Raw genomic sequence first — 24,316 nt, forward strand, 5'->3', positions numbered from 1 at the left:
CCAAGGTCTGAACGAACTGAATAATCCAATCAAGCTTACCCTAAACTACCACCAGGATAACATCGAATTCCTGGACTTGAATATTTTTAAGACAGGCTCAAGTCTTGGAACTAGGCTTTTTAGGAAACCAACGGATCGTAATTCGATTTTACATGCCACCAGCCACCATCCCCCGGCCACCATCAGGGGCATCCCTTATTCCCAGTTCCTACGGGTCATCAGGAACAATAGCTCACCAGACAACGCCAGAATCCAACTAAGAGAAATGTATAATAGATTCTTAGAACGAGGCTATACTGACTCACAACTTGACTCACAACTTCAGAGAGCACTTCTTCATACGCAGGAGAGTCTACTATTGAACAAAGGGGATAAAAGTGAGGCCAAATCGACTCCTTTAATCTTCACCACCACATACAACTCTGCATCCCCACAGCTATCAAACAGTATCCGGAAGAATTGGCCAATGATTAGTCAGGATGAGACCCTCTCTTTATATCAAGCAGATAAACCAATGATGGGCTATCGAAGGAATAGCAGTCTACGTGACCTGCTAGTTAAAACTGACTTTAGGGGCCATTCCACTACCTCCACTAATTGGCTATCTTCGTACAAAAAACTTGGGTGCTATAAGTGCCCTGACTGCGTTACATGTAGATGTTTATTGACGGGACCCGATTTTCCTCATCCCCATACGGGTAGAAGGCTCAGGATTAATCACAGACTGACATGTACCTCTGTGTACGTAATTTACATAATCACGTGTCCATGCGGTCTTTATTATGTTGGCAAGACGATAACCACACTACGTGAGCGCATAGGGAATCATCGCTCAGCATTAAGTAAGGCCCTTAAAGAGGGCAAAGCAGACCAACCTGTTGCCAGACACTTCCTCGGAATGAAACATTCCCTACCGACGTTTAAATGCATGGCAATTGATTTTCAGCCCCCTCTGCTGCGGGGGGGTAACAGAGACCAAGCTCTTCTCCAAAGGGAATCCAGATGGATCCACAGATTGGACTGTGTGACCCCCAGGGGGCTCAATGAGACTTTACCTCTGGGTTGCTTTATCTGAGAACACTTCCTCATGATTGTCACTATTCATAACAATTTTGTATCAAATTTTGTATCCATGTCTTGTATCCTTTTCACTACAAACCCGTTACTTTACAATTTGCTACTAGTTCTCTCTTTCTTTCCTTTGCTGCCACCCGACTTGTGTGTACATGATGTTTATTGCCCTGAACCCCGTACTGCTCTTTTATGTATCACATTGGTATTGAGGTAGCTGGTGTACCTCACATTGCCCTTCTGTGCCACCTTATGCGTATAAGGTAAGGGAACTGAGTAAACCGTGTCTCATTTGACGGCCCCGCGTGGGGCCAACATACACCCTTTAACACTGGCGCTGGGTGCGCTCCTGCATTAGGGTGCTGGCACCTCCGTTTGCGCACCCACATTACCCTTACTGACACTGTGTGACCGGACCGACTTGGGACCTCCCACTCGCATACCCTTTGAACCCGTGCAGCAACGTTATGACAGGACCAATACGGCAGGTTGGCGGATCTGGCTGAAACCAGCAACGCCTTACCGTCCCCGGTCCTCATACAGCAGCACTTATATACAAGCGATGGGACTATGCAAGTCCCCTACAAGCGGTCTGTCAAGCTTCGAGGTCTATCCTTGGCACTATGTGCGCTGTTGCTAGGGAGCGCCCAGCACTGGTTACGGGTGTAGCGTCTATCTATGGATGACGGTTCTGATCTCAGTCGATCCACCCTGGCGTCCCGGGCATGATTTATGTGGCATGATCGATCTATACACGGGGACCTACGGGCGCTCCAATAACATCAGACACAAGGTTGGGATTTCTTTTTATGTTCCTGTCTTTTTCTCCCTTTATTTCTCTTTCGGGTTTTGTTTACTAGTTGGTTGCTTGGCAACACATGTTTTGGCGCCAAGCCAGGTATTTAACTTCTGTTCCACACACACTCTTGCTTCCCTGACGAAGGTGCCAGTACGGTACCGAAACGTAGGATTAATAAACCTCACCGTTTGCATCTATCCATGAGTCCCTTCGTGAATATTATTGTGAAATCCTGTGAGTGCCGACACTGCTTATTTCTATATATATATATATATATATATATATAACATACACAGGAACCCTCCCGGGACTCTACCCTGTTAGGAATCAGTGGTATGACGATTATTGCGTCACAACCATGCGACCAATGATGACGGTGAAGCACGAAGGGGCAGTGTCTAGAGCTGTCCCCGCCCACATCATGTGATGGGGAGAGGACGCTAGTGGCGCGCAGGTATAAAAGCAGAACTGGTGCCGGCCCTGCGGAATGGCTGTGAGGGAGGAGGCGGTTGCTCGGTGGGTTGGCTCTTGTGGTGGCGCCGTCACCTTCACTGGCAACGTTCTTTTTTTTGTAGCTGCCAAAGTAATAAAGCGGTGACTCCAGCATTGGAGGGGGCTTTGGTAATGTTATCACTTTTTGGGAGGAGCCAATTACCTGGGGAACACCCCTGAGGGGAAATGGCGCTCCCCAGCAAAGTGCTTTGGGGGGAAGGGGGTGTAAGGGCACATTTCTAGGGAATGCAAACCAAAAAGGAAAATATAGTGACACTCTGCAAAGCAGGAAGCAAAATCTGTGCTGCCCCCAAAATCCAACGTTTTGGCAAAATGTATTACATAATAATGAATAGATGAATCATATGTAACTGAAATAAACCTATGCTGATACCTACAGAAACAGAACTGCAGATAAACGGCTGTGGGCCCTGTAGCAGGAATAGAGAGCAGAGCTTTATATTTGTATCTCCCTTAGTAATACCCAAGCGCTCATAATATACTGTATATAGTGACATATATCCTTATAATGCACAACATCCATGAATAGTGATGAGCGAAAAAAAGTCACACGGTATCACCTCATTGTTCCCTGACCTACATACAGGCACTCACCCTGCCTTTAAATAGCCATGTAACTCCTCAGTTATTTCTTATATCCTTATCATTTACAGTAGGGGGTACATTATCCCTTATAATACACGAGTGATACTCAGAGATCCCTGTATAACTCAGCCTGCAGCCTTGTGCCTTTATATGGGCACAGAACCCCTCAGTGACTGCTAATATCCTTATCCTTACTGTGTGGGGGTTAGTACAGAACAGATGTAGGCAAGTTGATACAAATGAAGTATTTATATATCATATTTCTATGTTACACAGGTGAATCTGCTGACAGGATTATACCCCCAAAGTCTCCCATTCTGCAGTACCAGACTGTGGGGGCAGAACAGGGACTCACACAGAATTATCAGGTATGTGATATCCCAGTTGTTTCTAAATTATCGTTCTTTGAGGCCAAAACTGTGGGTTCTAATTGCTCTTAGTGACATCACCGGTTGTTATGATCTGCCCATTATAGGCCCAACTGCCCCGACCCGCCAGGAATACCTGCCCCATCACTGTTGGCTTTTAATGAAGGCTTCGCCCCATAGTCTGTGCTGTCACATCTTGGTTCCTGGCCCCTAAATATACAGCCTCTCTGGCATTCCCAGTACCCAGAGGCACAAACAGCCCCCCCCAGCCCAATAAATAGTGACTGTCTGTGGCACCTTACAGCCCCCCTGGCATTCCCAGTACCCAGAGGCACAAACAGCCCCCCCCAGCCCAATAAATAGTGACTGTCTGTGGCACCTTACAGCCCCCCTGGCATTCCCAGTACCCAGAGGCACAAACAGCCCCCCCAGCCCAATAAATAGTGACTGTCTGTGGCACCTTACAGCCCCCCTGGCATTCCCAGTACCCAGAGGCACAAACAGCCCCCCCAGCCCAATAAATAGTAACTGTCTGTGGCACCTTACAGCCCCCCTGGCATTCCCAGTACCCAGAGGCACAAACAGCCCCCCCAGCCCAATAAATAGTAACTGTCTGTGGCACCTTACAGCCCCCCTGGCATTCCCAGTACCCAGAGGCACAAACAGCCCCCCCAGCCCAATAAATAGTGACTGTCTGTGGCACCTTACAGCCCCCCTGGCATTCCCAGTACCCAGAGACACAAACAGCCCCCCCCCAGCCCAATAAATAGTGACTGTCTGTGGCACCTTACAGCCCCCCTGGCATTCCCAGTACCCAGAGGCACAAACAGCCCCCCAACCCAATAAATAGTGACTGTCTGTGGCACCTTACAGCCCCCCTGGCATTCCCAGTACCCAGAGGCACAAACAGCCCCCCCCAGCCCAATAAATAGTGACTGTCTGTGGCACCTTACAGCCCCCCTGGCATTCCCAGTACCCAGAGGCACAAACAGCCCCCCAACCCAAAAAATTGTGACTGTCTGTGAAACCTTACAGCCCCCCTGGCATTCCCAGTACCCAGAGGCACAAACAGCCCCCCAGCCCAATAAATAGTGACTGTCTGTGGCACCTTACAGCCCCCCTGGCATTCCCAGTACCCAGAGGCACAAACAGCCCCCCCAGCCCAATAAATAGTGACTGTCTGTGGCACCTTACAGCCCCCCTGGCATTCCCAGTACCCAGAGGCACAAACAGCCCCCCCAGCCCAATAAATAGTGACTGTCTGTGGCACCTTACAGTCCCCCTGGCATTCCCAGTACCCAGAGGCACAAACAGCCCCCCCAGCCCAATAAATAGTGACTGTCTGTGGCACCTTACAGCCCCCCTGGCATTCCCAGTACCCAGAGGCAAAACAGCCCCCCCAGCCCAATAAATAGTGACTGTCTGTGGCACCTTACAGCCCCCCTGGCATTCCCAGTACCCAGAGGCACAAACAGCCCCCCCCCCAGCCCAATAAATAGTGACTGTCTGTGGCACCTTACAGCCCCCCCCGGCATTCCCAGTACCCAGAGGCACAAACAGCCCCCCCAGCCCAATAAATAGTGACTGTCTGTGGCACCTTACAGCCCCCCTGGCATTCCCAGTACCCAGAGGCACAAACAGCCCCCCCAGCCCAATAAATAGTGACTGTCTGTGGCACCTTACAGCCCCCCTGGCATTTCACAGAACCCACAGATCGCCAGTCAGGACCTGCTTAGGTGCCAGTGAGATTCTCTCAGAAAGACTAAACATAAATCCCAGGCTGCCCCACAACACACTCTTGCTACTGTGTGCTGAGGCTAGTGCAGCTGCACGCTCTGACAGATCCTTCCGCCTGATGCTCAGGCTGCACCCTGATTGGCTCCCACTCAATACACAGAGGGCAACTGAGGTATCAAGTTCCGTTTGAGTCAGAGCAGTCAGTGATTCATAGGGAGATAGTTATTGTGGTACAATGTAAGAATGGCTGCTGCCGCCACAATGCTCTCCATACAGGGGGACTGGGACCAGGTCCTGAGGTGAGACACAGAGTCTGGGGGGCTTTGCAGACACTTGCATGTGGGGAGTTGCTAAGCTACAGGTCTGAATGTACTATTAACCCTTTGCTTCAGCAATGCACATTCACTAACATGTAAAGCAGCTGTCTAACCCATTGGTATTAATGCATTAACCCTTAGTGCAGCGCTCCCCAGAATGAGGATGCACCCCCCTAAGGCAGCCAGATACTATGGATAAAGGCCAAGCACAACTATCAGTGAGGATGCTGTGAGGGAGAGAATGCTTCTGTATAATGCTTCTTACTTCTGTATTATACAGGTATGGGACCCATTATCCAGAATGCTCGGGACCTGGGGCTTTCCGGATAAGAGATCTTTCTGTAATTCGTATCTCCTACCTTAAGTCTGCTAATAAAATTATTTAAACAGTAATTATACCCAGTAGGTTTGTTTTGGCTCCAATAAGGGGTAATTATATCTTAGTTGGGATCAAGTACAGGTACTGTTTTATTATTACAGAGAAAAGGGAATCATTTAACCATGAAATAAACCCAATAGGACTGTTCTGCCCCCAATAAGGGGTAATTATATCTTAGTTGGGATCAAGTACAGGTACTGTTTTATTATTACAGAGAAAAGGGAATCATTTAACCATTAAATAAACCCAATAGGGCTGTTCTGCCCCCAATAAGGGGTAATTATATCTTAGTCTGGATCAAGTACAGGTACTGTTTTATTATTACAGAGAAAAGGGAATCATTTAACCATTAAATAAACCCAATAGGACTGTTCTGCCCCCAATAAGGGGTAATTATATCTTAGTCTGGATCAAGTACAGGTACTGTTTTATTATTACAGAGAAAAGGGAATCATTTAACCATGAAATAAACCCAATAGGGCTGTTCTGCCCCAATAAGGGGTAATTATATCTTAGTTGGGATCAAGTACAGGGATTGTTTTATTATTACAGAGAAAAATGGAACCATTTTTAAAAATTTGAATTATTTGATTAAAATGGAGTCTATGGGAGATGGCCTTTCCATAATCCGGAACTTTCTGGATAATGGGTTTCCGGATAAGGGCACCGATACCTGTACTTCTTATATTTCTGTATCTGCAGCAGAGTGAGGGTTAACAGGCTCGAACCCTTTCCTGGAGTCCATATCTGGGAGGCAACAGCCTCTATATCCAGGCCCTGTAATCTTCCTTTATAAGTAAGAGGTATTTAACCCTTGGAGCCTATCACTAAACTGACCAAGAGGGTAGAGTATTAACCCTTTTTAGTAGTAAGAAAAGGCTAAATCACCGGGGTGTGCCAAACACAGACCCTGGGCAATGGTTGGCACACCTGTCTTCCTTCAAAAGTAGGGTTGCCTCCTCACCCCTTTAATACCGGCCCCATCCTGGCATGGCTAATTAGCAATTCATTTAGAAGCAGGCTGCATGGCTGCACATACATCTCTTTAGTCTGCAGCATGCCTTTGAATTCCTTGCTACTAGCCATGCAGAATGTGGATTTAATATGTGACCAGTTGTAAAGGGGTACCATTCTAGTGAGCGCTGCGCTGCCATCTTGTTTCTTGCCCCTGGGACTGTGCATATGAGCAGTAAAGCAATGTTCTGGGGTTTAGGGGCAGATTTATAAAAATGTGAGTTTGGAGCTTAATACATAAAAACTCACCCAAGTTCTATTCGTCCCTATGGGATTTTTATTAGAAGCGTATTAATGAAATGGTGAGTTCTATCTTTCACCCATTGATAAATACGCCTTTAAAAATTCAACAGGAATAATTAGAATGTGGGTGAGTTTTTATGTTTTAAGCGCCAAACTCACATTTTCATAGACTTTTTGGGTGCAAGAGCCCCTTTGAGTTCAGAGCCCCCGTTGCTGATAACAAGGTTACACATATACCAAATTATTTAGTTATTAGCTGTAGCACCAAGGATATTTACAACAGCACGTAAGTGTTTATATTCTCAGCTTTCATATTCCCTGCACTGCTGGTTGTGACTCCTGAAACAGAACAAATGCAGCTTTTTAACTGACTTCTTACACATTGTTTCAAGAGTCAGAGCATGCAATGTAAGTACCAGTAGTGCAACACCTCAGGGGGCCTTCACTTACTGCTCTGCAGTTGCGCCCCACATAGTTGCACTCAGTGCTGCTCCGTCCATTCTGCCTCGTGCTCAGAATAGAGTCCGGCTGTGCCCAGAGTTGTACTGGGGTGCTGGGCCCCAAGTGCTCCACATACTGCTCTCCCCCCCCCACACACAGTTCCAGACTACCAGATGGGGGGAGCACAGGCGTATGGGTGGCGAGGAGTGAGCTGTCGGGGGCTGCAGGTGGGGAGCAGGCTGGGCCGGTGGGGGGCTGCAGGTGGGGAGCAGGCTGGGCCGGTGGGGGCTGCAGGTGGGGAGCAGGCTGGGCCGGTGGGGGGCTGCAGGGCAGGGTCAGACTGGGTCAGTGGGACACTGGGAAAAAACCCAATGGGCCTTTGCCATCGTGGGCCCCACTGGGCCAGACCCGATCCCAGCTGACCTCCCTCCCCAATCGCCTCTACTTATGCAACCTTGGAGGGAGGGACGGGGCCCTGGCGGGGTCATGTGCAGGGGCCCTTGGGGGGCCCACACACTCCCAGTCCAACCCTGAGGCAGGGCCCACTGCGTTTTTTCCTCCCGCCAGCCCCGTCCCACCTATTGACACAGGGGAACCCAAAGTTGCTGCCACCCCCAAACCAGTCAGTAGCCCCAGGGGTCACTGCAGCACAGTTGCACTAAAAGCATAGGGCACACACATCAGCTGCACGGTGGCGCCGGAAATGACACCAAATGGGCTTAGAATATGTTCAGTCGTTTATCAGTTGTGTGTGTGTAGCCTTGTGGCCCGTCGCTTACACTCTTTTTTTTTTCTTTACAGGGAGGCTGAGGGGGAAGTCTGGGTATCGTGCAGGATTCCTGGTAGGTTTGGTTCTTTTAGCCGCTCATTGTGCCCGGTACAATGGGCCTGAACCCCTTGTCTGTAGATGGTTTTGGGGGGAGGTCGGGGCCAGGGTGGTTTGGGGGGAGGTCGGGGCCAGGGTGGTTTGGGGGGAGGTCGGGGCCAGGGTGGTTTGGGGGGAGGTCGGGGCCAGGGTGGTTTGGGGGGAGGTCGGGGCCAGGGTGGTTTGGGGGGAAGTGGCCGGGGGTTGTAGTTTTCATTTTCCCCATTTCTCCCTGTTTTTATGCCCTTCAGGAAAGCCCACGATACGCGGCAGCCTGACGTCAAAGGGAATAAGTTCTGATGAGGTTCCGGAAGTGACCGCCTCCGAGGAGTTTGTTGTGCAGGAAGTCACCAAGGTGCGGCCCATGTCTATGTCACAGGGCTCAGTGTGGCACAAGGTGGTTTCACCCAGATTAAAGGGCAAGTTCTGCATAAAACAAAAACACTGCATGTGAATTTCTTGGCCCAGTGTTTATAAATAACCCCCACATGCCACAAGGGTACGTAGCGCTGTACAATCTTACAAAATACAAAATTACACACAGGGAGGACAAGTGATATAATACATAAATACAATAAATATATATATATAAGTGCCATGTAGTATTAGACACAGTAGGAAGGAGGTCCCTGACCCGCAGAGCTTACAATCTAAGTATTGTCCTTACTCCTTGACCTATTCTGCATCAGGACTGTAGTAACCTGCTAGTGTAGACATTTTGGTTAATGGCATTCCTGCTTTTTTGCCATTGCTTGATGATGATATTCCTGTTCCTGTTTGTGCTTCCTGTTAAGCTGAAAGCAAGCATGGAGCAGGCCAGATCTACCTGCCATGTTCTAGTAAATATACCAACAGTTCCAGTGTGTATCATGCTACTTCACCTGAACTAACACAGCAGAAGCATTAACTCACTGCTAGCCAGCAGTTTATTACAAGGACCACTCCGTGTGTATCACTATGCCAATCAGGGCCTTCCCTGTGGGTCCCCCTATTCTGCCAGTAGCAGAAACTTCCCCTTGGTTTGGCCACAGTGTCGTTGTGCTTGGAATTCTGGGAGGTATTGCAAAGAGGTCTCAGTGATTAGTGAATGTGGGGGGACAGCGTGAAAGACTGAGCCTTCACTTGGGGAGACCCACTACATACAGGTTTTGTTTACAGGTCAATTTGCCTTTAAAAATAAATGTCTCCATGCGCAGGTATTGGTGTGATTGTATCATGAGAGACTGAATCACTGTCTCCCCTGTGTGTCTTACAGAATAGAATCCCTGTTTCCTGCCCCGGGGAGAATATTTCCAGCACATTTCTGTCTCCTTATGCAAGTTTCTCCCACATCCATGAAAAAATGTAAGTTTTACTTTCATTTTGTTTTACCTTTTTATATGTTTAGATGCCTTTTTAATAATTAGATGATGATATCTCTCTCTACAGGCTATGAGCAAACTTAGGGGGCTGTTCCTGCTGAATTGTGCTTAGTACAGGGGAATCCCTATGTGCCATAGTTTTATGGTATCTCTCTGTACAGGCTATGGGCAAACTTAGGGGGCTGTTCCTGCTGAATTGTGCTTAGTACAGGGGAATCCCTATGTGCCATAGTTTTATGGTATCTCTCTGTACAGGCTATGAGCAAACTTAGGGGGCTGTTCCTGCTGAATTGTGCTTAGTACAGGGGAATCCCTATGTGCCATAGTTTTATGGTATCTCTCTGTACAGGCTATGAGCAAACTTAGGGGGCTGTTCCTGCTGAATTGTGCTTAGTACAGGGGAATCCCTATGTGCCATAGTTTTATGGTATCTCTCTGTACAGGCTATGAGCAAACTTAGGGGGCTGTTCCTGCTGAATTGTGCTTAGTACAGGGGAATCCCTATGTGCCATAGTTTTATGGTATCTCTCTGTACAGGCTATGAGCAAACTTAGGGGGCTGCTCCCCGTTTTTGAATGCTTTCCTTGTTGCTCCTCACATCGTGTCTCTCTGCGTTCTCCTACAGGTCAGCTACTTGGACATCTCCAGCGGAGGGGACCTGGGAGTCTCCAGCAGCACAGATCAGACCTTTAAGGTGTGGGAGACCCATAATACAGAAGTAAAGGTAGGAAAGGGGAGCTTCCGCGAGGTTACCCCCTGCCATACCGAGCATGAATTCCAGATGCCCCTTTTCCATGTCAGTATGCAGGAGCAGAACTAGGGGTGAATAAGACTGGGGGGCACTTAGATCTGGGTGCCCACTGCACACTAAGAAGAATAAGAAATCTGTTCTCAAGCTTCAGCCTTGCACTCCATACTTTAATCAAAACAACTACAAGTAGCTGAATACTTCCCTGGTCTAAATCCCTGAATTCCCTGTCTCTCTGTAGCACCCCCAGAGAGAGGTGGCAGCCCCCCCATGAATAGATCACCCGTCCGGCTGCCTCCGGCCCATCATATTACAGCCATACACCGCCGATACCCTTATATACAGAGGCCATTGTTTGGTTATTGCAGAGCGTGCTGGAAGGTCACACAAGGGACGTCTTTTCCTGCAAGTTCTTCCCTTCGGGGCAGGAGGTGCTGAGCGGCGGGTTGGATTCGCTGGTGAAGGTCTGGTCCGTGAATGATGGAAGCTGCTTAGCGACGATGAAAGGACACAGAGGAAGTAACCACAACATGTCATTAAAGGAGAAAGAAAGGCATTTGGGCATTTTACTGCCAATAGATTAGGCACATTAGTGCCACCTAGAACCTTATACTTATTCTGCAGAAAGCTTTACATGCCTGATTAACAGCCCTAGAAGCTCCCTCTGTTTGTTTAAGATAGCAGCTGCCATTTTAGCTTGGTCTCAGTAGCTTCTGTGCTGCAGCTCTGGCTGCTTTTAGATCAGATTACACAGTTGGGAGGGGGAGTGATTTCTGATGGGAGGGGGAGTGAATTCTTATGGGAGGGGGAGCAGGAGAAGGGAGGGAGAGAGGAGCAAACTGAGCAGACTGGTAGAAGTATTTTTCTGAGAGCAGGAAGTCTGACACAGAAGAACATTTATACACAAAAGGAGAAAATAAATCCTGTTTTTCTTTTGATAGAGGACTCTGAGTGCTTATCGCTGTATTTACATAGACCTTTCTGCCTGCATCTGCTGAGCAATGCACAATAATGGAGAGCTCAAACCCTCTGGATAGGACACAAGTGGGGCTCATTTATCAACACTGGGCAACCAATCAGATTGGCTTTTTTTTTTTTTTTTTAAGCCCGCTGCATGAAGAACAATGAATGCCACAAGTGCAAATGTGCCCAGTGTTGCTAAATGATCCCCACTGTGGTGCAATATGGAGCAGTAGTGGCATTTCTACCATATATTATATATATTTACCATTTACAATGAGTAAGTGGGAAGCCCATACAGTGATACAGTTACCCATGAAGCAATGTGTCCTACAGGTATCCTGGACATAGCTGTTGTGGCCGATGGACAGAATGTCATTTCCTCGGGGCAGGACGGCATGGCTCGGTTATGGGACTCTGCCCAAGGCGCCTGCATAGCTGTGGTCGATGACTCCTACTCTCCTATCAACGCCATCGCTGTGGCCGAGGTTGGAAACGCGGTCAATCTGGGCTCTCCCAAGGAAACTCCTAGTAAGTTCTGGTTTTTAAACAAATCAAGTTGCCCTTTAAGAGCTAGAGCTGCCACTGGGATCTTCCGGCTGAGGATCTCTAGCTCTGCCATAGGCAAGCATTGTCCAACAGCTTGTAACTTGTGAGTAGCAGCTGTTTGTATTTCCCAGGTAACAGGGAAGTAGGAACAGAAGGCAAGCTGGTGGTACTGGCCCGAGAGGATAAGTCATTGGAGGGAGTGAGCCTGCACAGCCGCCAATCAGTGAGTAGAGACCTGCATGTAAATGCAGCAATCTCCTTACTATACATTGTTCCACCCACACTAAGGGTGAAGACACACCGGGCTACTAGTAGCAGCTACTTTCTCAGGGCTACTAAACTCTAGAATATGCCCTGCCATAGACAATACTGAGAACTGCCTCTGCTAAAACACACACAGTTATTAGTAAATGATCAGCATTGTCTGTTTTAGTAGCAGTGACAAGTAGCTGCTACTAATAGCTCTGTGTATTCACCCTAAGGCGGTTATTGAGCAGCTAGGTAGGGGCATAATGTATAGTAAAGGGGCTGGTGGGGGGCAGACTATTGTACAACAAGGAGACAGGCAGACAGAGCATTTCCAGAAAATTTGGTGGGGGGGAGGGCAGAGGAATGTACAGTATAGAGTGTACAGTAAGGAGATTATTGGGGTGATTGAAATATTAAATAAACCCAATAGGGCTGTTCTGCCCCAATAAGGGGTAATTATATCTTAGTTGGGATCAAGTACAGGTACTGTTTTATTATTACAGAGAAAAGGGAATCATTTAACCATGAAATAAACCCAATAGGGCTGTTCTGCCCCAATAAGGGGTAATTATATCTTAGTTGGGATCAAGTACAGGTACTGTTTTATTATTACAGAGAAAAGGGAATCATTTAACCATGAAATAAACCCAATAGGGCTGTTCTGCCCCAATAAGGGGTAATTATATCTTAGTTGGGATCAAGTACAGGTACTGTTTTATTATTACAGAGAAAAGGGAATCATTTAACCATTAAATAAACCCAATAGGGCTGTTCTGCCCCCAATAAGGGGTAATTATATCTTAGTTGGGATAAACCCAATCTATGAATTCAAAATCCAATCTGATGTTAATTGTCTCCCAAGCGATGGAAACAGGGGTTCTTCTGCGCCACCGGGAAACCGCCCCAAAATCTCCGCCGTAATCACTTCCCAGAAACAAACTGACGCCAAATGTGGGAAAGAGAGCGGCAAACACTTCAGCCAAAGGCTGGGGCCCGACAACGAGAGGCAGTTTGTGTGCTCCTTCTGCGGGAAATGCTTCAGAAGCTACTGCTACATCAGTGCCCCGTATGCAGCAAATGCTTCTTGAATAAATCCGTCCTGATCCGGCATCACAAGAGCCACACGGGGCAGAGACCATTCACCTGTAGCTACTGTGAGAAATGCTTCTCCCACAGAGCCGGCCTGCTGGAGCATCTCAGTCTGCACGCGGGGGATAGACCCTACGTGTGCCCCGAGTGCGGCAAGTGCTTTAAGTACAGAGCGTCCCTCACGAGCCATCGGAGGATTCACCGAGGGAAGAGCATCTGTGTGTGAGGGAACGGCGCTCCGGGTTCCAGACTGAATCAATCAATTTGGAATCATTTAGTGTTTAGTGCCTTTAAAAGGAAGAATTGCCTGTTATAAGACGATAACATTCCCCAAATGCATCAATCCAATCATAACAGACATAAAGATATTAATATTCATCACTCCTGCGATTCCTTTGGAAAGGGTCAACTGCAAAAATAGCTCTTCAAAAACACAAAGTCAAAAAATACACGGCGGTTTAGGAATTCCAGACTACAGGTCATTTAACCCAGGGGTCCCCAACCTTTTTAGCGCCAGGGACCGGTACCGAGCCAAAAATGTTTTCCACGGACCGGGGGGTGGGGGGTCTGCGCAAAAATTTCAGGCGTGGGCGTGCACTTTATTTGCACCTTTGGGCATGCGTCACGTTCTCCGCGCCTTATGCATGCATTTTGTCACGCCTTCTTGTGTGCCTTTCTGTGTGCAACGCGGGAACCACTGCGGCCCATTGCCTAACCTATCGGCTATTGCAGGATATGTATTGGGCAGGCAGTTGTGGAACTAATGGAAAGTATTGATGTTGTCATAAAACCGTCAGACAAGGGAGGAGGAATGGTAGTAACAGATACAGCTAAATACAATAAGCATAATAATGTGTTTATTCCATGGGGCAGCCATATTTCCCAGGGTGCCACAGTTGGTATATGCCTGTGACCGTGTAAAAAAGAAAAGGAAAACCCCTATCAGGGTTTATTTTCCATGTAGTCTTTGTAAAGTCTTTCAGTACAGCCATAAAACTTCTACTACTGGAGATCATTTTACAATTCAGGAAATACGACTCGGTTACTGTAATGTAGGTACTGGAGTGCCATTGTGGCCTTTACTACGTAGGGAAATCTAATAGGAGTCTGAAATAATAGGAGAACATTATATATATTATTAATAAGTAGGGAATCCCGGATTCAGTTTGGGATTCAGTTTGGGATTCGGGTGATTCCAGGCTTTTTTTAACGGATTCAGTTTCGGCTGAATCCACAGTCCTGACCGAACCAAATCCTAATTAGCATCCGGAAAGGGTTAAATGGTCAGGGGGGGGAAATTTTCACTACGCGCGCGGCAATTTTTAACCCGTTCTGGTCCTAATTAGCACTTGCTAGTCAGGAATTGGTTCGGGATTCGGCAGAATCCGTCAGGGTGGGTTTGGGGGTTCGGCCGAACCCATAAGAGTGGGTTGGGTGCATCCCTAATATAAAGGGTATAAGAAACATTTAGGGGCACATTTACTAATCCACGTACGTCCGAAAAGCATCCGAATGCGTTTTTTTTCGCAATGATCGGTATTTTGCGACTTTTTCTAGCGCTCAATACGAAAAAGTCGCGACAATTCGCGAAAGTCGTAATGGCTATGAAAAAGTCGCAAAAAATACGAAAAAGTCGCAAAATGTTCTTTTTCCAATCCGAATTTTTCCCATTCGGATTCGTGGATTAGTAAATCAGCCCCTTAGTGTCTAAACAAAAAGCATCATAAATCTCCAGAGGAGCTGAGATGGTTTGTATTGAATTAGTCAAGCCACATTGGAGACGGGGGTGACACCATAAAACGGGAGAGTTGGTGGATACATTGAAATCTCTTCATCCCCAAGGTATTAACGTCTATAATCTTAGAGCTTTTATAATGTAAGAAAAAAAAGTCCCTCGCTACGATCTCCTTTATATGCCTCTTGTATGTGTTTGTATTGGGGTTTATATAGAATGTAGGTGATAATATCCTGTAGGTGACAGTCTATAAAGATTTCTACTTAGGTCTTAAATTGGTGATAATTAGTGATGGGCGAAAAGTTTTACCAGACGTGTTTCCCCCGCGTCAAAAAAGGATAGTCGCGCGTCAAAAAAGGATAGTCGCGGGCTACAAAAGAAAAGCCGCAGGCGACAAAAAAGGATAGTCGCGGGGGTCGACAAAAAAGGATAGTCGAGCGTCAAAAAAGGACAGTCGCGGGCGACAAAAAAGGATAGTCGCGGGTGACAAAAAAAAGGATAGTCGTGGGCGACAAAAGAAAAGTCGCAGGTGACAATTTTTTTAGACGCGCAATATTTTCGCCGTTTCATGAATCTTTTGAGAGAAACGGGACAGATTCGCTCATCACTAGTGATCTTAAAATTAAAAATTTTCTTCCAAACGTTGAAGAAAGACATAAGATGCAGGGCCGCCGCTCCCTATAAGCAGAGTACTCAGTCTGCATAGGGCACCAACTCCCAGGGGGGCACCATCCCAGCTGCTCCAAAAAAAAAACATTTTTATATATTATAACATACCCCCCAACACTGTCCCGCCGGTTTTTATAGCGCATCCCGCTGTCCCGGATAGTTCAATCAATCTATGGGGGCACTTACTATGGGGACATTGTCTTTGGGGGCACTGTGTGTGGGGCCCCTATAGTAGGTGTTTTTTTTATTATTTTATTTTTACTTCCGTAATATTTGGGGGAGGGGGCACCAAAGTAAATTTCTGCTTAGGGCACCCATTTGGCCAGCAGCGGCCCTGATAAGATGAATTGACTTCACGTTGCCCCACGGATTCCTGGTGCCTCTATGCCCTAAATGCCGTGACATCTGCCCAGCATGACTCCATCTCCCCAAGCTTACTCGCTCTGTTCCGATATATACGGATATTTAGCCATTTGGACGCAGATTAAATCTTAAAAAAAAACAACTTTTTGTTCCTGTGATTTTTAGCGCTAAAAATTGAGAAAATAAATTCATGTTTTGCTGTGACTTTTGCTTCCACTTTCCATTATTGTGCTCTGTACTTTCACTTGAAATCTACTCTCATTAATTGTAGGAATTTGTTGCATATAAATACCCCCCCCAACACAGGAACGCCAGGAAGGCGGGGTTGCAAGGATTAGGGCCGCCAACATTTGTGTGTAACGATACCGGGCAGCAATGAAGAGGGCAGGCCAGAGATGTAGAAGGGGCAGGGTCAATGATGTAGGTGGGCGGAGTTGTGATGTAAAGGGGCGGTCCGATGCTGGACGGGTGGCAACCCCAGCTAGGGCAAAAAGTTAAACTTTTTAATTCAACCACAGTTGCCATGATACAAACTCAGAAATTATATTACGAGGCACTGAGTTCTGGATTTGGTTGGGCAGTCGGCCACTCTCCTGGCCGAACCGAACCCTAAAATCGTATCATATAAAATGGAATTTTTATCAAAGAATTTGGGGTTCGGCCAATCTGAGAATAGTGGATTCAGTGCATCCCTATATATTACTAAATAGCCGGGGGTGTAACTATACAGGACCCCCACTCTGTAACTGCTGGGGGGCCAATAACCAGTCATTCTACTGCTGTTCACATGGTGAAGCTCAGTGTTCCCAATAGAAACAGCTGATGTAGTTGATATAAATAGTTCCATTAATGAATGTGCTAATGAGCAGTCAGTTCATTGGGGGGCAGTGGAGTTTGCCCTAAGGGCCCTTACATATGGGCAATTAGCCGTGCATTCTCAGTAATTAGTAACTTCCCGTTAGGGTTCTTACACGGAGGCTTTTCTTGAGTCAGGCCTAACAATACAGGGGACGGGGGGGCCCAGACCACAGAATCTGCTTCCTCCATTTTGCATCCCCACTCCGTGCTGGCTCTGAGGTAGGGGAGCGGAATTTATACACAAATTGGGGGGCATGGAGGGGTGGAGGGAAGATGCGTAAGGGCAGGGAGCCTGGTCAGTTTGCTACTCCACACTGAGCCCCACTGAAGATTATTTTTGCAGGGGGGCCCAGGACAGAGTAGTTACGCCACTGGGCTTGAGTGCACTTACCTGCATCATAACTGGTTTGATTATATTCTGTCTGCTCATGGGTTTGATTGCACTTGGGATTTTTAATGCCAATACCCACCCCTACCCCCTACCCCCTACCCCTATCCCAACCCCTACCCCTATCCCTACCCCTACCCCTACCCCTATCCCAACCCCTACCCCTATCCCTACCCCTATCCCTATCCCTACCCCCATCCCTACCCCTACCCCTACCCCCACCCCTACCCCCACCCCTACCCCTACCCCCATCCCTACCCCTACCCCGATTGTATTCACATTGAACTTTCTAGAAGTTTCCCTCAATTCTCAAGTGACCTGGTATCCCTGCCTTTTGTACCCTTGTCCACTACCCATCATGCACAGGGACAATCCCTGGGGTTTACTCTGAAAACTGACCAACTGCACAGAAGCATTTCATTATTTCTATTTTTTGTTTTGCAGCTCCGCAGTTTGGAATGTCAGCAGCTGTCTGGTTGCTAGGATCCAAGCTACCTTAGCAACCAGGAAGTCATTGAAATGAGAATCTGGTATACTTTTTTTGAATAGAAAAATAGGCTATAAAAAGTAACAATAACAATAAAACTGGAGCCGCACAGAGCAATTGGGTTTTGGCTGCCGGGGTCAGTGACCCCCATTTGAAAGCTGCAAAGAGTTTGAAGAAGGCAAATTATTATAAAAACTATATATAAATAATGAAGACCAATTGAAAAGTTGCTAAGAGTTGCCCATTTTACAACACACTAAAAGTTAGACTTACAGTAAAGGGGAACCATCCCTTTAGAACATGGGATGCTGGGAGTTGTAGTTGAAAACAGCTCTAAATGTTATAGAATAACAGCAGGGTAAGACTTTAACCATTTGTGTGCCACTCACCATGAATTGTACAGACCCATTGATAAGGCCTGGGCTGTCCTGCATATTTTCTGGCAAAATGAAAGAGGCACAGACGGGGTTAAATTATCTCTGGCTTTGTGGGAATTCACTGAAGGGCTCATATCTTATTAATAAAAGGGATTGTATTGGGTAACAGTAAATACAGCCGTTTAAACTGATGCACAGCCTTAGTGCTGAAAGCAGTTCTAATGTGTAGCGCTGGCTGAAAGCTCAGACTTCAGGCACACTTTACTGCTGCGCTGCAAGTTGGAGTGATATCCCCCCCCTCACCCCCAGCAGCCAATCAGCAGAACAATGGGAAGGGAGCAAGATAGCAGCTCCCAGTAGGTATCAGAATAGCACTCAATAGTAAGAAATCCAAATCCGGCTTGGGACTCCTCCAGTTACATGGGAGTAGGAGAAACAATAGGTTAGCTGAAAGCAGTTCTAATGTGTAGCGCTGGCTGAAAGCTCAGACTCAGGCACACTTTACTGCTGCGCTGCAAGTTGGAGTGATATCACCCCCCCTCACCCCCAGCAGCCGATCACCAGAACAATGGGAAGGGAGCAAGATAGCAGCTCCCAGTAGGTATCAGAATAGCACTCAATAGTAAGAAATCCAAGTCCGGCTTGGGACTCCTCCAGTTACATGGGAGTAGGAGAAACAATAGGTTAGCTGAAAGCAGTTCTAATGAGTAGCGCTGGCTGAAAGCTCAGACTCAGGCACAATGCACTGAGATGGCGCCTACACACCAATATTACAGCTACAAATACACTTGTTGGTTCAAGAATAAAAGGTTAAATGGCAGAGGGAATTATTTGCTGTGTAACAGTGTCATTTAGAAATAAAGAGTGCCCCATAAATATCATGATAGTATCCCTTTAACGTTTAGTATGTTGTAAAATGGCCAATTCAAATAAACTTTTTAGTTGGTCTTCATTATTTATTTTTCATAGTTTTTGAATTATTTGCCTTCTTCTGACTCTTTGCAGCTTTCAAATGGGGGTCACTGACCCCGGCAGCTAAAACCTATTGTTCTGTGAGGCTCCAGGTAAATTGTTATTGTTACTTTTTATTACTTATCTTTCTATTCAAGTCATCTCCTATTTTTATATACCAGATTCTCATTCAAATCACTGCCTGGTTGCTAAGGTAATTTGGACCCTAGCAACCAAATAGCTGCTGAAACTCCAATCTAGAGAGCTTCAAAACAAAAATAGAAATAATTAAAAGAAAAACTACAACTATACAAAAATGAAGACCAATTGCAAATTCTCTTGGAATTTTACTCCCTGCATCATACTAAAAGTTAGCCTTAAGGTGAACCACCCCTTTAACTTTTAGTGTGATGTAGAGAGTTATATTCTGAGACATTTTGCAATTGGTCTTCATTTTTTAGTATTTGTAGTTTTTTAGTATTTCCTTTTCAGTTCAGCAGCTCTCCACTTTGGAGATTTAGCAGCTATTTGGTTGCTAGGGTCCAAGTTACCTTAGCACCCAGGGAGTGGTTTGAATGAGAGACTGATATATGAATAGGAGAGGGGCTGAATAGAAAGATAAGGAATAAAAAGTAACAATAACAATAAAACTGGAGCCTCACAGAGCAATAGGTTTTAGCTGCCGGGGTCAGTGACCCCCAAAACCGCAAAGAGTTGGAAGAAAAAGGCAAATAATTCAAAAACTATAACAAATAAATAATAAAGACCAGTTGAAAAGTTGCTTAGAATGGGCCATTCTATACCAAACTAAAAGTTAACTTAAAGCTGAACCCCCGTTAAGGGCAAGGACTACTATACACTGAGCCTAATTGTTAATACTGGTGATTATAATGGAATACTGATCCTATGTTACTGCGGGATTGTTCCCCAGGTGGTGCCCCAGACTCCCCTGCTGCCCTGGACCGCTTCACTCTAGCCAGCTGGCCATTCAGATTTTGCACAAAGCTACAGTCCTCTTATAGTCCATTGATATTGCCCTGCAGTGGCTACAAGGACACAACCAGTGGGCAACATCTCCACAGATCAGGACCTCAGGGCCATTACCACTATACTGAACCCTGAACCCCAGGGGAGGCGCTGAAACCCTCCAGCGGATTGGGCACCATGGAAAGAACCTCCGAGGCTGCAGAATCCCACAGGCACCCAGGTCTGGATTGTTATGACGTTCCTGACTTGGCAGATGATGATGTCTCCCAGCTTTATGAAGCTTTGGATGAACTTTCATTGGTAGATGGAGCTCAAGTTATTGATTCAGAAACTGCTTTGCCCCATGTCTCCAGTACAGTAAATGCCTCCTGTATGGCTACAGCCTTGGACGATAATGCTAACTGTTAGTAACCAACTGGGCCTTTCCTAAAATATAGACAGAAAAGGGTCCGACTGTTGCTCAGAGCAAAGGCAGAAAAGCAAAGCGCAAAGGAAAACTGAAGCGTTCCCAGTCTCCAACAAGTGAGTCCCATGACTCGGGCCGGGTCGGCGGGCCGGTACCAGTGCGGCACGTATGGCCACAAGTGACCCATAGCTCATTACTGCAGTCTCCAAGCAAGTGGGACATTAGGCTCCTGAAAGCCAAATTAGCACAGCCTGCTGGGAGCTCAGAAATCTATTCGGCAGAAGGTTTCCCAGAGTTGGGGGCAGTTGTTCCTCATGGTACAATGACTTAACTCTGCAGGTCCCCAATCCAAGTAGCTCAGCTCTTCAATTGCCCCTCTCCCCTATCTTCTCATTAAACTTTCAAGCCCACAAATCTTTTTCGTGCTGTCGTCAAAGTGGGCCTCCACTCCTGGGCAGAACATGGAACTTAACAGCCAAAAGTCACAAATGGTGACTTATTCCAAAAGTGATTAATTGTTGCACCATGTCCGATGGAATGGCAGAACATAATGAACCCTCTCTACCTGTTAAGTGCCCTACTGGGGGGTGTCATGGTGGTTGGTGGAGAAGGATCCATTAACTGCTAAGTATCTGCATGGAGGATTTTGTTTTTTGTTCCCAAGGGGGCGCTCCTGATGCAGCTGTCTAACTGGCACTGTATATTGCACTAATTGCTTTCCTTGTTATCAACCTCTATACAAACAATTAAATTGTTTGCTCTAAAGACATTTGATTGGTTATTACTGTAATCATGTCAAGGCTACCGTCCATAATTATGGTGCCCCATATTAGCAGGGCCCTGGTTGGTGGGTTCTTCCAACCACTAAACTGGGACACCAATAAGAAAAGATAAAACCCCATGCATGCATGATCATGCCCCTGATCTGCCCTTGCCACTCCCCAATTACAGGACAGGTATGGGATCCCTTATCCAGAAACCCGGCACCCAGAAAGCTCTGAATTACGGAAAGCCTGTCTCCCATAGACTCCATTTTAATCAAATAATTCAGAATTTTAAAATTGATTTCCTTTTTCTCTGTAATAATAAAACAGTACCTGTACTTGATCCCAACTAAGATATAATTACCCCTTATTGGGGGCAGAACAGCCCTATTGGGTTTATTTCATGGTTAAATGATTCCCTTTTCTCTGTAATAATAAAACAGTACCTGTACTTGATCCCAACTAAGATATAATTACCCCTTATTGGGGGCAGAACAGCCCTATTGGGTTTATTTAATGGTTAAATGATTCCCTTTTCTCTGTAATAATAAAACAGTACCTGTACTTGATCCCAACTAAGATATAGGGCATATTAACCCCAGACATGCCAAAAGTTCTGTGCATTTTCCTAAGTTATAAACAGGGCCAATTCCAGTGGTACATAAATCTATGTTATTTCCTTCCATTCTTAATCAGTTGAAAGCAAAACAATATTAATGTACAACTAGAATTTCTAGCCATATTAACAAGGCCTAAGGTTCCCTGACTTATAACGGCCCCTTTTAAATGTCTGCTAGATTTTGTGAACGGATCAGCGATACCTCTGTCTATTCCTCTGCATGCTGTGCTCTGCCAGAGATTCCCAGGAGTGAGAGATATATGTTAGGGGTGTTAGTTCAACCCCCCCCAGCCCAATAAATAGTCACTGTCTGTGGCACCTTACAGCCCCCCTGGCATTCCCAGTACCCAGAGGCACAAACAGCCCCCCCAGCCCAATAAATAGTGACTGTCTGTGGCACCTTACAGCCCCCCTGGCATTCCCAGTACCCAGAGGCACAAACAGCCCCCCAGCCCAATAAATAGTCACTGTCTGTGCCACCTTTCAGCCCCCCTGGCATTCCCAGTACCCAGAGGCACAAACAGCCCCCCCCCCAGCCCAATAAATAGTCACTGTCTGTGGCACCTTACAGCCCCCCTGGCATTCCCAGTACCCAGAGGCACAAACAGCCCCCCCCAGCCCAATAAATAGTCACTGTCTGTGGCACCTTACAGCCCCCCGGCATTCCCAGTACCCAGAGGCACAAACAGCCCCCCCAGCCCAATAAATAGTGACTGTCTGTGGCACCTTACAGCCCCCCTGGCATTCCCAGTACCCAGAGGCACAAACAGCCCCCCCCAGCCCAATAAATAGTCACTGTCTGTGGCACCTTACAGCCCCCCGGCATTCCCAGTACCCAGAGGCACAAACAGCCCCCCCAGCCCAATAAATAGTGACTGTCTGTGGCACCTTACAGCCCCCCTGGCATTCCCAGTACCCAGAGGCACAAACAGCCCCCCCCAGCCCAATAAATAGTCACTGTCTGTGGCACCTTACAGCCCCCCTGGCATTCCCAGTACCCAGAGGCACAAACAGCCCCCCCCAGCCCAATAAATAGTCACTGTCTGTGGCACCTTACAGCCCCCCCGGCATTCCCAGTACCCAGAGGCACAAACAGCTCCCCCAGCCCAATAAATAGTGACTGTCTGTGGCACCTTACAGCCCCCCCTGGCATTCCCAGTACCCAGAGGCACAAACAGCCCCCCCCCCCAGCCCAATAAATAGTGACTGTCTGTGGCACCTTACAGCCCCCCCTGGCATTCCCAGTACCCAGAGGCACAAACAGCCCCCCCAGCCCAATAAATAGTGACTGTCTGTGGCACCTTACAGCCCCCCCTGGCATTCCCAGTACCCAGAGGCACAAACAGCCCCCCCAGCCCAATAAATAGTGACTGTCTGTGGCACCTTACAGCCCCCCCTGGCATTCCCAGTACCCAGAGGCACAAACAGCCCCCCCCAGCCCAATAAATAGTGACTGTCTGTGGCACCTTACAGCCCCCCTGGCATTCCCAGTACCCAGAGGCACAAACAGCCCCCCCAGCCCAATAAATAGTGACTGTCTGTGGCACCTTACAGCCCCCCGGCATTCCCAGTACCCAGAGGCACAAACAGCCCCCCCAGCCCAATAAATAGTGACTGTCTGTGGCACCTTACAGCCCCCCCTGGCATTCCCAGTACCCAGAGGCACAAACAGCCCCCCCAGCCCAATAAATAGAGACTGTGTGTGGCACCTTACAGCCCCCCTGGCATTCCCAGTACCCAGAGGCACAAACAGCCCCCCCAGCCCAATAAATAGTGACTGTCTGTGGCACCTTACAGCCCCCCTGGCATTCCCAGTACCCAGAGGCACAAACAGCCCCCCAGCCCAATAAATAGTCACTGTCTGTGGCACCTTACAGCCCCCCTGGCATTCCCAGTACCCAGAGGCACAAACAGCCCCCCCCCAGCCCAATAAATAGTGACTGTCTGTGGCACCTTACAGCCCCCCTGGCATTCCCAGTACCCAGAGGCACAAACAGCCCCCCCAGCCCAATAAATAGTGACTGTCTGTGGCACCTTACAGCCCCCCTGGCATTCCCAGTACCCAGAGGCACAAACAGCCCCCCCCAGCCCAATAAATAGTGACTGTCTGTGGCACCTTACAGCCCCCCTGGCATTCCCAGTACCCAGAGGCACAAACAGCCCCCCCAGCCCAATAAATAGTGACTGTGGCACCTTACAGACCCCCTGGCATTCCCAGTACCCAGAGGCACAAACAGCCCCCCCCAGCCCAATAAATAGTGACTGTCTGTGGCACCTTACAGCCCCCCTGGCATTCCCAGTACCCAGAGGCACAAACAGCCCCCCCAGCCCAATAAATAGTGACTGTCTGTGGCACCTTACAGCCCCCCTGGCATTCCCAGTACCCAGAGGCACAAACAGCCCCCCAGCCCAATAAATAGTGAC

At 47.5% G+C, this 24,316-nt stretch overlaps 1 protein-coding gene and 1 pseudogene across 4 annotated transcripts in view; one reads left to right on the forward strand and one right to left on the reverse strand.

Annotated features, from left to right (window-relative positions):
- LOC116406442 overlaps window positions 1-24,316 on the reverse strand; it is a 954,163-nt pseudogene that overhangs the window by 753,430 nt on the left and 176,417 nt on the right.
- Window positions 1-24,316, forward strand: part of LOC101733645 (proteasomal ATPase-associated factor 1-like) — a 49,846-nt gene that overhangs the window by 12,238 nt on the left and 13,292 nt on the right. Inside the window, exons 2-9 of one of the 4 annotated variants that reach the window (XM_031896329.1) lie at window positions 3,245-3,336; window positions 8,269-8,309; window positions 8,584-8,687; window positions 10,319-10,417; window positions 10,810-10,960; window positions 11,738-11,932; window positions 12,082-12,173; window positions 20,048-21,274. In XM_031896329.1, coding sequence (XP_031752189.1) covers window positions 3,245-3,336; window positions 8,269-8,309; window positions 8,584-8,687; window positions 10,319-10,417; window positions 10,810-10,960; window positions 11,738-11,932; window positions 12,082-12,173; window positions 20,048-20,092 — 819 coding nt within the window. In that variant the 3' untranslated portion in view covers window positions 20,093-21,274. Of the gene's footprint in view, window positions 1-3,244; window positions 3,337-5,054; window positions 5,373-8,268; window positions 8,310-8,583; window positions 8,688-10,318; window positions 10,418-10,809; window positions 10,961-11,737; window positions 11,933-12,081; window positions 12,174-13,061; window positions 14,435-20,047; window positions 21,275-24,316 lie in introns of those variants that run through there. The other 3 variants (XM_031896328.1, XM_031896331.1, XM_031896330.1) reach the window with 3 other exon arrangements.

This window comes from Xenopus tropicalis, chromosome 2, assembly GCF_000004195.4.
Source record: "Xenopus tropicalis strain Nigerian chromosome 2, UCB_Xtro_10.0, whole genome shotgun sequence".
Taxonomy (NCBI): Eukaryota; Metazoa; Chordata; class Amphibia; order Anura; family Pipidae; genus Xenopus; species Xenopus tropicalis.